An 18116-nucleotide genomic window follows, 5' to 3' on the forward strand; every position below is an offset into this window, starting at 1 on the left:
ACTCAGAGGCTGTATGATTTTTCTAATGCATGTATAACAAACATCTGTAAGAAATTAAAACGTATTATTTAATTTCTAGTTATAGTTCTTTTTAAATATATTTGCGGCTTATACCCAACACATCTAACATTGTGTTATGCTCAGTTCGTAAGAAGTTAAGTGCCGCCAACATAATGTGAAAACTATACTAGCTCAACTATTTAAAACTTTTGTTAGCCTTATTTAAAATAAATTATTCAATCTTTTATGAGACATTATCATAAACTAATATAAAAACACTCACGTATATATGTCGTGTGTCGGCACCGACTAGCGACAGTGAGTGACAGGCCGATTCCGCGAAATAATACCAATCCCACTCATCCTGATGTAGGGCCCCGATTGGCTCGAAACTAGTCGGTGCCGACACCAAACACACGTGAGCGTTTTAGCCGTTTAGATATTTATTTATTTAGATTATGTACTCAATAATGCTTCGATTTGAGCCTATATTATTAGATATCTTATAACTTTAATATAGTTTCAGTTATTAAATACTGTAAGCGGTTGTAGGTTGTGGTCGGGTGTGGGAGGTGCGGTGGGGGGAGGGGGGGCTGGCTACGCCTGCGGCATCTTGCACTGGCTGCACTCCTCCATGCCGTCGTTGAACTCCTCGATCTGCAGCGTCATCTCGAAGAAGTTGTACTTCTCGTGCACTAACCTGGTGGCCTGCTCCAACACCTTCTGCGGGCTGATGCCGCTACCTGAAGTGGAAATGTTATGATGGATATCCCTTCCCATCCTTTTCTTATAGGTGAGAAGCAGAAATGGATTTGGCAGAAGAGTCACATAGGATGGTACAATATCCCCTTTATGTGTGTCTCCTACTCTGTCCATTAAAAAGAGACAACGCAGCTGCCAATGTGAATTCAAGTGACCGCTTGTTCGTTTGACATCTCATAACATAAAAACACATAGACTTAGAGTCTTAAGTGTATCACTAAGGGAGTCTCGTGTGTTTGAAAACTACACTAATTGAACGTTTAAGTAATCATTCAAAGACTCTGTGGTGAAATTAGAAGGTAATTACGAAATATGTTGTTAAAATATGGTCCTTCGAGCAGGATATGGAATTATTTAGAATATTTGTAGTAAATGAGTTTGCAGTGCGAGATCAGTGAATGTAGTGCATGTAGTGCATGTGTAGTGTACGTACGTATGGCGAGGTGTGCGGAGAGCGCGGTCTTGTCGAGGGAGAGGGCCCACATGCGCAGGTTGTGTATGCGCACCACGCCCGGCAGCGACAGGAACGTGTTGGCCACATCCTGACACACACATTGCACTCTATTACTTATATATAAAGAAGGGGAAGGAAAGTTGTAGAAGGAGAGGATGCATAGGAAGAGTAATTCAGATGACCGATTGCTCGTATATCACCTTATAATATAAGAAAAGCGAGAGGCATTATCTGGTCCCGATGGATGACCTTTATCAGCGAGAAACTCGGGTTAAAGGGAACCCAAACTTTCACATTTACAATATTGGTAAGATTTAGAAGCAAATGTAAACACAAAGTTGCATATCAAATATAAAGCAGTGTTTTGTAAAATGTATATTGACCTGGAAGTCGAGGCCTCGCGGGGAGCCCTCCATGAGCACCAGCAGCGTGTCCTTGATGATGTTGAAGGTGGTGATGAGCACCAGTACTGAGAACAGGAACGTGCAGATCGGGTCCACCAGGTTCCATTCCGGCTACAAAATTAAAAGAACAGAACATTACAGAAAAAATTTCATTTCACACTGTCATATTAGTTTAGCGCAGTCAACTCTACTGTTGTTTATAGTCCTAAAGACTTGAAAATCTGTAGAGACTAGTCAATTGAGTCTGTTATAAGTCATGTAGAAATCACCTTGAAGTATATAACGAGTGCGGCGACGAGCACGCCGAAGCTCTGCAGGAAGTCGCCGAGCACGTGTATGAATGCGGCGCGCACGTTGATGTTCTCCGTGTGGGCGTGGCCGTGCCCCCCCGCGACCTGACCCGACACCGCGCCCATCTGAGATGACGCACTCTCCGCGTCAGACTCCGTATTCCTCTCCTGTAAACAACTATTTATATAAGTAGTGTTACGCAAACGATAAACGCAATCTTCAGAGAGTCTTCTGCTAATAAGCATAGTAAAAAGGAGTATCAAATAAGCTCACCTTGTTGTTGAGTACAGGGTTGGTGCCGCCGTGGGAGTGGCCGTGCCCACCGTGCGAATGTCCGTGCTGGTGCAGCGTCAGACCCATTCTGCAAACACAACGTTAAACATATTACTGCAATGGTAGGAAAATTACTACCAATGTTAAGTTAGTGACACAGTGGTATCCACCTACAATCCAATAGTAAAAGAGGTAGAATCCGCAGCAGCATTAGCTGTTGCTGCTCCACCGGTACAATATATAGACCATACAGAAGACCTAAAGAATATTAAAGGTATTGGAGTACTCACACGAGGTTGACGGCGACGCCGACGGCCGAGGTGATGAGCATGACAGTTGCGTCAATCTCAAAGGTGTTATAGATGACGCGCTGCACCGCCATGTACACCAGCACGCCCGTCACCACCCAAATCAGCAGCACCGACGTCAGCGCGCCGATCACCTCAGCACGGTACCAACCGAACGACATCCTGCACACGACCACACACATATATGAATGACCTCGTTCTATTGACAACTTAACAATAGTTCAGTGAATTGCGAGACCTACTAATAAGATATGGCTGTGAACCTGAAATTAAAGATTTTAATCTTTTATTCTTTTTAATGATGACTTACTTTCTGGTGGCCGGCCTGCTGGCGACCCACAGTGAGAACAGCGATATCATAAAGCTTGCAAAGTCTGTGAGCAAATGCGCCGCGTCTGTCGCTATCGCCAAGCTGTTCGATATATACCCACCTGCGAGTACAACATTACGTTTACCACACACCATCTACTATACACGTTCATTTATACATTATTAGTAAGAACTGTTCATTGTATGAAAACACCATTCTATGCTGGATCGGCGCACCAAGACAGCCCTCCAGCTCTAAATTTCAGTCGTCTCTTCCTCGGCCTATCCCTACCATAGTCCCTTTATCTTTCTACACTACTAAAGATATCTTTCTTTTCTTTCTTAAAGATTGATTTCTTTGTTGATTGTTATCGAATACGTAATAATGACTTATCAGTAATTTATAATACAACAATACACGACCCGATACAAACAATTAGATTTACAATTACGATTAAAGAATAACACATTGTTATAAATTATGTAACAATAATCGATTAAGTCAGGCATTGTCGAATGTAAAGCGATATCACTTAATTGTAGGTACTTGATAATAAATAAGGTAATTCTGAAACATTTAAATAACTCAGAATAAGCTCTTACGTTAGTATGAATTCAATAAAATGAGATGCAACTATTGGTCACGAAGGTTAAAATAAAGCAAATGGCCTTCAAAACTTATTCTCTTCAACACGACAGGCAACAACAGATTGCAGCAATTTTTTAATTGGTACGGTACATACAATACAGTATGGTATAAATGTGGGGTACTTACCAACAATTTCTCCAATCATAAATATAACGCAGAGTATACTAGCAATGATAAGTTTTCTCCGCGCCCGCTTGTCTATGTCTTCATTTCTAGATCTATGGCAATGTCCTGGAAAAAAAACTTATTTTATCAATCTTTGAAATACCGGTGGCAATTTGTATTATGTTGTACATCAACGTGAAAGGCTCGACAGATGTGTTAACATTTGCACAGCCCTGACATTAGCGCGTCTCCATTGTTCCAAAGGAAACAAATCGCGACTTCAACGGTATTTATGTTTCCAATTCGACATAAAGATGTGAATGAGCGTACCGGATTCGTAGAAGATGCTTTAATGTGTTACTAATTCCATGTCTGAACAGACAAAAGAACTTCAACTGTTTTTGTACTGACTTCACTCGTATTTACCAGTAGATTTTCGGTAGACATAAGGTTATACAATGTTGTATACTGACTTTCGACTTCTGACATGCTGCCGTTGCGGTGGTCTGAGTGGTCGGGCTCGGTGCGCTCAATAACAGCGCAGCAGCCTGTGCTGGGGTTGCCGTGAACACAGTAGATTACTCTGCGGCCGCGCGTCGGCGTACCTGTGCCCGTCCCATACGACGCCTTCCCATCTTTGAAGCTGGAAAAAACATAGTTAGCATTAATAACCATCATATCCTTGCTCTATGTTGTGAAGGCACAATTTTTTTTTAATTCGATCTATCATTGATTTCAGTCGTTTATTACTTAAATTAGTGCACACTAATGTTCTCTAATTTTAGCATCTTACAAGTTTCTACACATTATTAACAGGTAGCGACGAATGATTGCTCAAGCTATTCCATTCCGAAGCTTCTGAAGTCATATTCTCATATCTATATATATAAAAGAAAGTTGTGTTAGTTACACTATTTATAACTTAAGAACGGCTGAATCGATTTGACTGAAAATTGGTGGGCAGGTAGCTTAGAACCAGGAAACGGACATAGGATAATTTTTACCCCGTTTTCTATTTTTTATTCCGCGCGGACGGAGTCGCGTGTAAAAGCTAGTTTTGTATAATCAAATAAGTTAGGTATAAGCAGTATGTTTATGAGAATGGAATAATTCAACGCATACAGGCCACGTTTGTTATTCCAAGTAGACGGTATTGTACGCAGTTGATCGCTGCCTTTATTGCAATTCATGATTCTATTGATTTCTAGGGTTGTCACTAATTTATTTATCATGCTGTTTAAAGCTTCAGCTGAGTATTAATGGTTGGAAAATGTTTATTAGGTTAATTGCAAGTCCAATACTCAATTTTACTATATCATTCTTACTAAGTAGCTTAATAGAATGAAACAAAAACTAAATAGTGTCAACCCTAGGTCAATTGATATCGCTAGACGGTAACGCGTGCGTAGGCCTTATCCAACTAAATGACCGTATTTACAATAGCACGAGACGCGCGTACAATAACACAACAAATTGATTTGATAAGATAATAACGTAATATTTCACCAGCAGACGAATAATGAAACAAAGTTATAGACAGTGTTCAGAATTTTTATTATACAGAAACAGATACAATAACATGCTTTATACATGTGTATCGTTAGTGAGAACGCCCTGTTCGTTTATAAACAACGCAAAAGGTCAAAAAAAGAAGAAAAAAAAAACAAACATATTTCGTAGACGTATTTTTTCTAATAGCATTGTAATTAAAAACAAAGATTCCGTTATAAAACACAATGAGCAATGTTGAAAGAGTAATCCGGTTATTCAAATATTGAGCATAGAATTAGCATATATTTATTACATATGTAATCTCTTCTGAGGTCATTAATCCGCTTAGAAATTAAATAGCAACTAACAATGACTTCGTGTATTGCACTAAGAATAGTTCGTAACTTTTTATAACCACCAGCTGTTGTTCGCGACTTCAATTTTTTATATAACTAGCTTTTACCCGCGCGGAATAAAAAATAGAAAACGGGGTAAAAACTATTCTATGTCCGTTTCCTGGTTCTAAGCTACCTGCCCACCAATTTTCAGTCAAATCGATTCAGCTGTTCTTGAGTTATAAATAGTGTAACTAACACGACTTTCTTTTATATATATAGATGATGGCAAACGAGCAAGTAGCCATCTTAATTCGCCGAAATGGCAAAACGACTGCTGTCTATATAGGTACATCCGCAACTGTAGATGTGTTGCCTACCTTTAATGGAGGAGACGCACAGAAAGAGAATAATTCACTACCCCTTCCCATCCTTACCTTTTAAGAAGAAAGTGGGAAGGGAAAGAGAACTAAAATTAGATCTCCGGAAAGCACACTCATCAGACTGTACGCGGAATTACTTCCACTTGACGCCTGTCTTCTGTATGATTGTGGTATTTCACCGGGTGAGGCGACCCATTCGTATGACAGATGTTATTGCTGCTGGTGTCTACCACTATTTAAAATAAATCCGCATGAGAATCATTTTTTTTTAACTTTGTTATTCTTAAAATAAATTTAATGAAACGATTTGGTCTTTAATTTGTTAAAGCCAGGGCGAGTAATCTTCACTAGATCGTGTTAGGCAGTTAGTCGTATGTACTCATATAAACCCTTATTAAAACAATTTTCTACTCACTGCATTAGCTCGTATTATCAAATTCCTTGAGTAACAGCACAGAGCAAATGACGACTATGCAATGATACACTTTGAATTCGTTTCTCATGAGTATCAAAAGCCGGTTAAGTGGCTCTTATGTATTATGAGATTACATTGTTTTGTCTATGGACCTAGCATGAATATTTGTGACAATCGTCATCGTATCGTTATCAACAAAAATTTCTATTACAATTTTGATATAATTGACGATGACGTTACGAAAGCGATTATCGCATATATTCCTGCTAGGCCCACTGATCGTGGCTAATTTTATTAAGTTTATTCTATAGTATAGATGTAACATTTAAATATTTCAAAAGAATATGTCACCTTATGGTGTTTTTACAAACTGAACATGACAATATGTTGGAAGAGGAAATTGCAATAATTATAGGAATAAGTGATGCAAATTTCAGCTTGCCTCTGTTCTTCTAGTACAGAACCCTTAAATATTAATAAAGCCAACTCTAACAAAGTATGCCATAGAAACAAATTATTACTTTCGAAGTCAATCGAGAAATAACTACATTATATATTATGTACTATCTTATCTTATCTCGTCGCCGGGACCTTGTGTATCTTAACCGATTGGTAACAATTAAACTGCAGTACATTTGTTACATAGTATTTTATCATTTCTAAGGGCGTGTTCTAACCACATAATCTTAAAGTAGCTCCTGTTACTAAATCTATATATATAAAAGAAAGTCGTGTTAGTTACACCATTTATAACTCAAGAACGGCTGAATCGATTTGACTGAAAATTGGTGGGCAGGTAGCTTAGAACCAGGAAACGGACATAGGATAATTTTTACCCCGTTTTCTATTTTTTATTCCGCGCGGACGGAGTCGCGGGTAAAAGCTAGTATCTTATATATATAAAAGAAAGTTGCGTTAGTTACACTATTTATAACTCAAGAACGGCTGAATCGATTTGACTGAAAATTGGTGGGCAGGTAGCTTAGAACCAAGAAACGGACATGGATAATTTTTACCCCGTTTTATATTTTTTATTCCGCGCGGACGGAGTCGCGGGTAATAGCTAGTTTTTAGATAGAGAGAGGATAATCTGCTACTTGTTGCTAACTTCAGACTATGTATTAACAAGAAAATGTCCTTTTTTATACATAGTCTGAAGATGTGTAAGTGTTATACAATATATATCATTACGATCCGATAGGGGTCGTGTTATAATTGTCATTTGTCAGCCTTATATATTTGCTGAGTAATTTTTACAATTAATAATACGAATCTTCGTAATATATTAGTGTACTTACACAATATAAGAGTAGTTTTTGTTAGACTTATGCATGTAAATAAATAATATGTTGTCATAAATAAAAATATAACGATTTTAATTATTTTTACGAACATTCCTAATTTTACTACGTGCTTGCAAATCATTTTTTGAGTTCCTTACATACTGAAATATATTAAAGTGTTAAATTTATACATGAAAACATCCCGACATTGTAAGTTGAACTATCGAGTCAAACTCAACCGCAATTCAATAATAATAACAGTGCGTACACAAAAAACATTTTCTCACGATCTTATAAGACCTTCGTTCACTAATAATAATTTTACAGAATATCTACGTGCGAACTTGGAAGTCTTAGACCTGAAAGTATAAAAGACAAATAATGGATGCGGACAACGTAATATCTTAGACAACATTTTGATCAAAGTCATAAATACTTATATTCCTAAACAGAACTATCATTACGCTATTTGTCTTGATAAATTATTTCAATGGCTCCTCTGTTAATATCGACCTACGTTTAACCCTATTTCCTGTCTTGTACACACCCTTGCGGCGACGCGGTCACTCAACTATGTTGAAAAACAACCGGCGACTTCGTTTATCTGATAACATTAACATTTTATTGCCTTATCAATGAGGACTGATAAATAAAAATAGGCGCCTATCAATTTTACCACAGTGTAATCGGATCGTAGAACCACTTCATGTAAATACGTGATCAAATGTTGTTATTAAATTAATTAATTTCTGATAACAGTTCGTATTCGGTGTTACCCGAATGACTAACGCTCATGTTTATTAATGTTACTTATTTATAATTATCACTAGCTGTCGCCCACGTCTCCGTCCACGCCCAAATTAAAAAAAAAACTTAAAAGTAGCCTATGTGTTCTTCCAGGCTATGTTCAACATAGTAGGATATAAATTAGAAAAAATGGGTCTGCGCTACTTTATTAAACTGTGGCAACAATTGTGACCGTGTTGCTAATGGGAGGTTTGATATTAAAGCACTTCTATGGAACAATTAATTTCATAAGCTTCTAAATGTAGACATAATATATATAAGTCCAGTTTTAGAGTTATCTTTTAAAAATCGTATAGAAAAAAAAAATGGTCAATCCATACATTGGGAACATCATTTATAACTGAACAGATCACCTTAAAAAAAAGATAATTTTAGGTCAGAGATTCTATGTTTCATAAGCAATACAGAACTGGAAATGAACTAACTAGTATACGAGATCTTAATAACGTCAAGTTTGTTTATAGCTTTTACAAATAGCTTGTGGTAATCATTTTTAATCTCTTATTAGCAAACTTTACTGTCCATAACTTCATTTGAATAACATTGATAAAACAAATAAGAAAACTAAATTAAAATTGCACTTGATCGAGAAACGTATTAATGTCGAATGTCGAAGAACAAAAATTAGTTCACTTTATCAACATGTACCGACATCGAGGCATAGATTTCATCTCCTATTATTCATCGCAATAGGATTATCAGATGACGTTCTAGAGTTATTAAACTATACATTACTTACTTCTTACTAATATTATAAACTAGCTTTTACCCGCGACACCGTCCGCGCGGAATAAATAAATGCACACAAGATAAAAAAGTTCCTATGTCCGTCTCCTAGTTCTAAGCTGAAAATTGATGGGGAGGTACCCCATCAATTTTCAGCTAAATCCGACCGATCTTGAGTTATAAATAGTGCAAACTAACCCGACTTTCTTTTATATATATAGATGCAAATGTTTATATGAACGGATGTTTGTTTGAAGGTATCTCAAGAACGGCTCTATGGATCTCGATGAAATTTGAGGTACAGGTAGAGCATAGTCTGATAGAGCACATTGGCTGGCTACCTTTGATCCTGGAATTGAAAGAGCACATAAAGAGCACCTTTGATCATGGAAATAGTTACGATTCTAGTGGGATAAGTTTATAGGTTATTAAATTATCGATGAACAAAAATATACAGGCCATGCCAAGTTATTAAAAATATATATTTGGTGTGCCATTGAATTGACAACGCATTATGATTTCACAACCATCGGCAGCACAACAATTGCACTCAATGCATCAATGGCCTTGTCCAAGGTCATATTGCATTGCATTGACGTGTTTTGTCAGTTTGGTAGTCGAGTGTCAAAAGTATGACGATATTTTTCGGCTATCGAAGATCACTTTGTCCTATATTAAAGCTAACAACCGCTCAATTTTCGAATAGAATTAATTGTTTCTTAAAATAATTTGAATTCAATATAAATTAACTTTTTAAAGGAGATGTAGTCTTCATCTGATGAGGGAGATTATGTAAGCATATTTCTTGTTGTATTTACTCCGCGGTATCAAAGAAAAGTCATCTTAGACCCGAGAATAGATTGCTACATTACATTGTTACCAATGTATTTAGTACATTATATAGTGTAATGATTAGGTATGCACCCATATACATATTGTTAGAGGATTTTAATATCGAAAGACAATGTGTTTCTTATCTTTAGACAAATATATTTAACCCAAATTTAATGGTATGTATCTATATATATAAAAGAAAGTCGTGTTAGTTACACCATTTATAACTCAAGAACGGCTGAATCGATTTGACTGAAAATTGGTGGGCAAGTAGCTTAGAACCAGGAATAGGACATAGGATAATTTTTACCCCGTTTTCTATTTTTTATTCCGCGCGGACGGAGTCGCGGGTAAAAGCTAGTTTATAATAATGTGAAATGAAACTGAGTCTGTATATGTGAATATAACTTAGCATTTACGCTTTCTGATTTTAGAATTACGTTCTCATGAGGGATTATACTCATAGATCAGATTACACCCACGTGGACAGAGGCGTCATCTGACAACATCTGAGCATTTGACGCTGCAACTGCAATTTCATTATAACGCTCAATCTGATTGTTAGCTTTGGATTTTTGAATAACTTGCCACAAATATAGGGGTTTTGCCACCGGATTGTGCTGAGCACATACGGGTATTTCTCCTATAAAAATCTTAGAACGTAAAAGTTTTGACTGTAATAAGATGTGAAACTGGTAGTATACAAATTAATAATTTTCAAACTTACAGCACCAACGGATTTTCTTCATTCATTTCCCCGTAGAACATCAGAAAATCAAACAAAAACCAAGTAACCACGGACCCTAACAATCACTAAAAAAACACTATCCGCAACGATTTCTACAAAATATTTATAAACTTTTCGATTAATTTTTAAGGTTAAAATTCAAAAACGCTACACAACACTGAAAGAAAAATAATTACAGCGTTTGTAATTAACAACTAGACATGTCAAAGTATGACGTCGACAGATTTGACTAACGCTAGTCACAGTCAATTAATCCGTCAGATGCAGGAAGCGGTACAAGTCAAGTCTGAGGACGCACTAAATCGAACCCATCGAAGTTAATGTTATCTCCAAAGCGTCTATCGTCGGGCGCTCCTTAACTTCACATTAGTTGATAAGGACACGACGCGCAAATACTACCGACTAAGCGATAAACGTTGGGTGCTACTACTTCTCTAGCCATCGATAAAATGTCGCAAGATAAACGTTATTTGTGACTATTTTCTAGTCTTTGATTAAGTCTTTGAAAAAGTTGTTATTTTAAAATGTCATCGCTATGTACAAATTCTATATGCAGAGAGAAACAAAAAATTGTTCTTAAGAACTCTATAATTTGGGAAAATCTACCGATGAAGTGAAAAATTTAATGTTACAATTTGTGTATTTTAGAGCTGGAAAGTTAATTTATTTGTTTTTCAAACACATTTTCTTTAATTACCACTAGCATTTTACAATTTTCATTCTCCGTTAAATGCAATTCATATCGAAATTCACATTATATCTAGTGCAATAATTATATCGAACAACACAGTAATAGGACCTCGTTGATTCAATGATATCTATGCAACATAGAGTTTTGTCGTACATCGCGTACAACATATCATAATTATCTATGCCAGCAATAACTGAACATGTTGTGCTCGTTTAAATTAATATGAGGTAAAATTAAATTAAAAAAAAGTGAATTACCACGTGGTCAATGAAACGAAGAAAGTCGTAAATACGGTAAACTCATTACGAAATATAATTCAGCGTTTATCACGACTTATTTAAAATTGAGTTTATCAATTTTTGTACAAGAAACAGCTACTCTGATGCAATTAATGAAAATTGATGCACTATTGATGAAAAATACTAGGTTTCGTAATGAAAAAAAAAAGGTAAGGAGTTCTTCATCTAGTGCCTTAACACTAAGGCACATGACATGATAAAGTAACAAATATTATAATTCTTCTTTGAATTGGTACATTAACTGTACCGTGGTACAGTCACTAACAGTTTTCATGCGCTTCGATCTAATGACGACAATTACAAATCCTATTATACCTGTGACCTATGTTGTATACTACATGCAATATATGTTAAGTGATAATATCTCTATGTAAAACACATCTACAAATCAGTTTTTATCAACTTTATATACGATATAGGAACAGCAACTAAATCTAGAGAAGAATTGAAAGCACTTTTATATTTCCACCAAACAAAAAATATTTTATCTAGCTTTTTGTCTATACTAGAATGCATTCGAATTGCATTGCTCACCCAAAACTCAATTTATGTACAGATTATAAAACGGCTTCGAAAACTATATACAGATTAGTTTAAAATATAGGACATATAATGGCCGGTATTATTTTTTAAACACATGGTTGACCGTTAGTAATCATGACACTAAACGTGTATGCAATGGCAGAGATAAGACGAGCAAATTGAAGTAAGCAGGATGTTGGCGAGTACTCACTTATCTAAGACAAATATTTGACCAAAGGTAGGCACTAGCCAGAGATTGGACTGAGTCCATTCATTAGTATTTCATACTAGCGTTATGTCCTGACTTCGGACGGGTCGTCATTTATTTTTTAAACTTTAAAAACATAAAAAATATATATTTATAGACTTTGTTTTTAAATCATACTAATATTATAAATACGAATGTTTAGATGGATGGATGGATGTTTGTTTGAGGGTATCTCCGGAACACTTTCACAGATCTTGATGAAATTTGGCACAGATGTAGAACATAATCTGGAAGAACACATAGACTACTTATTACGTTTTTTTTAATTCCGCGCGTACGGAGTCACGGGCGACTAGTATAATATATCTTATAGCTTTTTAAAATTGAATTTTTAATATCTATCCAGTAGTTTTTTATGTTATTTTACGAAAAAAACAATCGCAAACAAAATGCACTCAAAAGTAACCTAAAAAAACCAATTTCAAACAAAATGCACTCAAAAGTAACATAAAAAAAATTTCAAACAAAATGCACTAAAAAGAAACAAAATAATGTCATGAAAACTCTCTAAACTCTAGTAGTTAGTAGTAGGGGCTCAGTTTTCCGCAACTCCACGACAAGCGCGTATTTTGCGTGTCTCTAAACTCTAAAGAAAGTTCTCTTCTTTCTTGTAACATGTCTATATTGTATAATTATTGTTATTTCGCAGTCGGTGTCGGCCGAAGTAAATAGGTGACATTTTATATTTGAGATGTATTAGACATACTTACGTTTATGTCCCTACTTAGGCCGAAACCGACTCCAAAATAACAATAATTATACAATATAGACATGTTACAAGAAAGAAGAGAACTTTCTTTAGAGTTTAGAGACACGCAAAATACGCGCTTGTCGTGGAGTTGCGGAAAACTGAGCCCCTACTACTAACTACTAGAGTTTAGAGAGTTTTCATGACATTATTTTGTTTCTTTTTAGTGCATTTTGTTTGAAATTTTTTTTATGTTACTTTTGAGTGCATTTTGTTTGAAATTGGTTTTTTTAGGTTACTTTTGAGTGCATTTTGTTTGCGATTGTTTTTTTTTGAAGTCGGCTATTTTTTTTTCTTAAAATTTTTGTTTTATTTCACAATTTTTAGTGAATTTGAAGTTCAATTACAAATTTCCTTAATACATATAAAGACATAAATAAGACAAATAAAGAAAAGGACTTTCCTATTTGATATGTGTGTACTTCAATTCAAAAACTAATTTAGAATGCAGCAGATAACCACTTATCCTTTAAACAATGAAATAATTATCAAAATCGGTATACAAATTGAAAATTACCGAACTAATACATCGTAGCGTGCCTTTAATTTTGTCCAGCCGCGCGCCGCACTAGCATTTTTCGAATGCGCGTAGTTTTTAATTATTTAATATCTCCCAAACTATTGATCAGAATTACATAGTTTAAAAGCTAATGTAGTCTGCATTTAATACTCTACCCATAAAACATATTTATTTGGATAAGGATTCATATCGAATATAATATAATAGCGCCGTAAGCTTACGACGCTGTTTTTCGTGTGCATTTTAATCGAAGTTTGTTCACAATAACATGGTTTTTGTGAGACATCCATAGATGATAGATATATGCCACCGAAGACTTTTATTTAGCAAATTTAAGGATCTATAATTACTCCATACATCATTTTTATGTAAGTCATATAGTGTGACCTACGTAAGCCCAGAAAGCAAAATTGTGCTTTTCGTGTAGCATTTTTCGTTTCCGCGTAATTTTATTCTTACGATATCTCCTAAACTATTAGACAGAATGATATAGTTTCAATTGCAAATATAATCTACATTAAATTCTCTTGATAATGAACATGTTTATTTACATAAGCGTTAATACTGAACTCGAATAATAGCGTCGGAAATAGGGCATGAATTTAATTGATGTTTCTGAAGAAAAAAATGGTTATTGCGAGAAAACTATAAAAGATAGATATATGCTATCGCTGACTTTTATTTAGCACATTTAAAGAGCTACAATTCGCCATACATCATTTTTATGTAGGTCCTATAGTTTAGCCTACGTAAGCGCTGAAAACAAAAATGTCCCTAATGTTCGCAACAAATTTTGAAGCTATATTCAAAATCTACTAGTCTTCTAGTTATTTAAAAAAAAAAACAAAAAAATGGGACCCACCTGCAAGCACTTCCTTTCGATTAAAATATTTTTCATCAAAATCGGACCACCAGGGGCGGAGTATCGCGGTAACACACATAAAAAAAAAAAAAAAAAAAAAAAATACAGTCGAATTGATAACCTCCTTCTTTTTGAAGTCGGCTAAAAATACAGATCTTTCTACTTTAATACTACGTTAACACACAACTGTGAATTGTTTGTTTGCTTGTAAGATGTTAATGTTTGTTTGTGTTCACACCTTTAGGTTTTTTTTAATATTTTAATTGACTTTTTTATATTCGGAAATGAATCGATTATGTATAATCAACAATATTATATACAAATACCTTTTAAAGTTAAGTAATATAATTTTATTTGGTAAACGTGCGTTTTTCTCATATTCGTGTGACCAAATATATGACATTTAACACATACAAATAGGTTTAATAAATACAAATGTGTAAATGTAGATTTCTTGATTCATTATATTAGATTAATTAATACATACTGGTATGATGATAGAATACATACATGCTATGTTACGTGTCAATTTAATTTAAAGAAAAAAAATATTGTTACTTATACTTTTACCAAAGGTTTCTAGATTATTCTAGCTTCTTAGGACTTAGTTTAATTATATCACGTTTAAATAGACACTTGGTAGCCCAGTGGAAAGAAATATAACGCATTGCACGGCTAGACAATAAAAAATCAAATATAAACATGTTTAAAATAAAATTGAAGAAAAAAATTAATAATTCTGGGTCAATGATAATTGAAAACTAAACAAAAGGTGTGCATTGTGGGTTTTTGATAAAATAATGTGGTTAATTGTGTGGTGCTAGGTCAATGCAAAAATAATTGGGGACGTCTGACGAATTTAATATAAAACTTATAATTCATATACGGACAGAAGGCGAATATATTTTGATTGTGTACTGAGGTAAAATTTTGACGACAACTAGCGTTTTTTAACTCCGACACAGTTTGGATTCTCTAAAATTTTCACATTCCGCAATTCATTTTTTTACGGACCGCGAGACTCAATTTAGAAACTTATATTTGGATATTACTGATTTGGTATGAGTAAAAGTATTGATTATTTGAACCCTTTTTAAGCATTTTAAATGTTTCGCTTGTATTTATTTTATGACTGATGAAATAAATTAAATCAATAAAATTTTGACAATTTCAAATATTACTTTATACTAAAAGATTAACGTGATTTTAGGTATAGGGGGAGGTAGTCTAAAACCTCACCACATATATTAAGGGGGCTGATGGTCATCACACATGATTATTGCACAATCTATAAGATGTTGTTTATATCTTTTACTGTTGCAATAATAAAAATTATAAAAATATTATTAACTTAACTCAATACTTAATATTAAATTACTTTATTAATATTTATAATAAACAAATATGGCAGCAACAGTTGGTAAGTTCATTAGTATTTACAATAAAAAGAAAAGTGTTGAATTAAAAACATAATAAAACTGACAATATTATTAAATATGTGTATTATATGTTTCAATTTAATGTGTTAAACATATGCAAGAAACACCTGCATAAATATAATTATATTTATTGCCATAATAAAAAATAAACACCATTTTATTTAAGCACCATACTTTGGCACCATTTTAATTTATATTTTAGGTTATAAATTTCCTCAATTAAAGCAAAACACAAAACATGAAAAATCACGCTAAAATTATTTATTGGAAAAGATAAAGTACTTTTTATGTCACTTTATTTCAAAGCATTTGTTTTTGATATCTAATGGTTTAGAAACCAAAAAGATATGATTTAAATAACATTTTGAAAGTTAAAAAAATTAAATGTTTGGTTAAGAAGTTTCAAAATTAGTTGACTATTAGACATGTCAAACTTACAAATTAAGTTTAAAAAAAATTAAATACGAATGTCATTAATTAATATTTTTAGCATGATAAAATATTTCGCGCTATTATTGCATTTAAATTGAGAAACTAATTGGAAAAAATTAACACCGCACGCTAAAATGAATGATTATTTAAATGTTTAAAAATAGTGGATAAAAGGATTAAATGGTTATACTTACTTGTTTATCGTTTGTGCACCTTGATTCATTATTTTGTTCTTAATCAAACAGCTGGGAGTTTCTAATTTATCCGTCACGTACTGGGCCTCCACATCCTCCAAGATCGCGGCTCGATCTGCATTTGTTTGGTTCAACTTATCACTAGACAAACTTTTAGATCTATACCTAGCATTCAATGGAACTAATGTTTTATCACCGAATGTGCCACTCAAACCGTTCAATTTTGTGTCGTTTTGAAAATTATCATTCATTATTTTAGATGACATCTCGAAATAAACAAACACAGCGCATGTACGCAAACGTCAACGTAATGTCAGTTCGCCGAGCAACTGACTGTCGCGAGCAGAAACCGAACGTTTTGCCAGCGCCCGACAACGAACAAAACAAGGCTACTCGGCCGAATTAACAACAACACCGACACCTCGTTGTATTTATTAAGTTTTTTTTATATTCCATTTAGGCGTGTAGATTGCGGTGACGTTTGTTTAGTTAAAAAATTGGTCTGTTTATTTCAATGTCGGAACACTCGGAAAGCAAACAAGAGTGACGGCGAAATCGATTCTATTGTAATATGAATTGAATACATTACGAGCGGTCAATAATACAAAACAATAGCTGGTCAATTCAATGGGGGGAATATTAAAAACTAAGGAAATAGAGACTATCGTCCAAAAAAACAGGAAGCATTAATAGCATTCTCCATTTTTTCATCAAAGATTTTATATTTAATTAAACATCACTAATCTTCATTATAATAAAAAATTGTGCTATTAAAAGATCGTTACAATGATCACTGGATAATAACATTATAAACTTACCTATAAGTTAATTATTTCCAATGTTGATGCATTTAATATGCTAATAGTTAAACTGTTACTAAAACTAGGTATTCGATTAAATAATAAAGCTATTGATATTTTAAATGCAACGATGAAGTAGTTTTCGAGGCTATATATTTAACCTTTACTGTACGCGTTCTGATTTTTAATAGAAAACACTAGCTACTAGGGCTTGTCACAATTTTTTTAATTACCCACATAATATTTAAACACTCATTGACAATTTTATTACTGAATTCTATAGATTATATAAAGTAGAAACCACAATGTTTAGTCTGTATTTTTTTTAATTAACTTAAAATATCGTCTACACCGTTTTAAGTCTGGCTCTATTATAAATCATATAATTTTAAAGTACAATAACGTTATTAGTTTGTCATGGTCTACGGTATGATCCGAATAATAAATGTACTTTTATAAATTGGTTATGCATCATTTTATTTGTACAGCCTAGTGCTGCAACTAGTGACGTACTATGCAAACATTTTTTTTTATATCTATAAGTACTAGCTTTATAAAAGATAAAAGTTGGGAGATATAAATTTAGATACTTATGTTTTGGATGAAAAATTGTCTGTGCTCAAATGTCCAAACAAATGTATCACTAAGAGCTACGTGATCTACTTTATCACGATTTAATAAAGATTATGGAAGAGGTTATATATTGTCATATATCTGTCTACACAAATTCAATTAAAACATAGCAATTAAATATTCGGTACATT

The 18116-nt window shown here is 34.0% G+C and overlaps 1 protein-coding gene across 3 annotated transcripts; it reads right to left on the bottom strand.

The window, feature by feature from the left end:
• Positions 1 to 547: 547 nt before the first annotated feature.
• On the bottom strand, positions 548 to 16940 carry LOC106716035 (zinc transporter 2). 3 transcript variants are annotated; one of them, XM_014509460.2, is made up of 10 exons: positions 16553 to 16940; positions 4029 to 4198; positions 3577 to 3681; positions 2803 to 2923; positions 2475 to 2654; positions 2185 to 2272; positions 1890 to 2078; positions 1600 to 1731; positions 1196 to 1304; positions 548 to 743 (listed from the first exon to the last, which is right to left on the bottom strand). In XM_014509460.2, exons 1-10 carry the CDS (start codon positions 16816 to 16818, stop codon positions 598 to 600), a joined length of 1506 nt encoding a protein of 501 aa, XP_014364946.2. In that variant the 5' UTR covers positions 16819 to 16940; the 3' UTR covers positions 548 to 597. The 3 variants fall into 3 exon arrangements, with proteins under 3 accessions (XP_014364946.2, XP_045538272.1, XP_014364949.2); XM_045682316.1 differs by lacking the exon at positions 16553 to 16940 and adding an exon at positions 10557 to 10693; XM_014509463.2 differs by lacking the exon at positions 16553 to 16940 and adding an exon at positions 4698 to 5010 and having other exon boundaries at positions 4029 to 4232.
• Between the last annotated feature and the right edge of the window lie 1176 nt (positions 16941 to 18116).

This window comes from Papilio machaon, chromosome 2 (genome assembly GCF_912999745.1).
Source record: "Papilio machaon chromosome 2, ilPapMach1.1, whole genome shotgun sequence".
Lineage (NCBI taxonomy): Eukaryota > Metazoa > Arthropoda > Insecta > Lepidoptera > Papilionidae > Papilio > Papilio machaon.

What these genes read in the sequence shown, in the direction of transcription:
- LOC106716035 (XM_014509460.2), bottom strand. Translation starts at nt 16,818, where the DNA reads ATGTCATCTAAAATAATGAATGATAATTTTCAAAACGACACAAAATTG. An exon ending in GGTGCACAAACGATAAACAA is followed by an intron (nt 4,199 to 16,552) that starts GTAAGTATAACC and finishes TGTTTTTTCCAG; the next exon opens with CTTCAAAGATGGGAAGGCGT. An exon ending in CGCGAGGCCTCGACTTCCAG is followed by an intron (nt 1,305 to 1,599) that starts GTCAATATACAT and finishes TGTGTGTGTCAG; the next exon opens with GATGTGGCCAACACGTTCCT.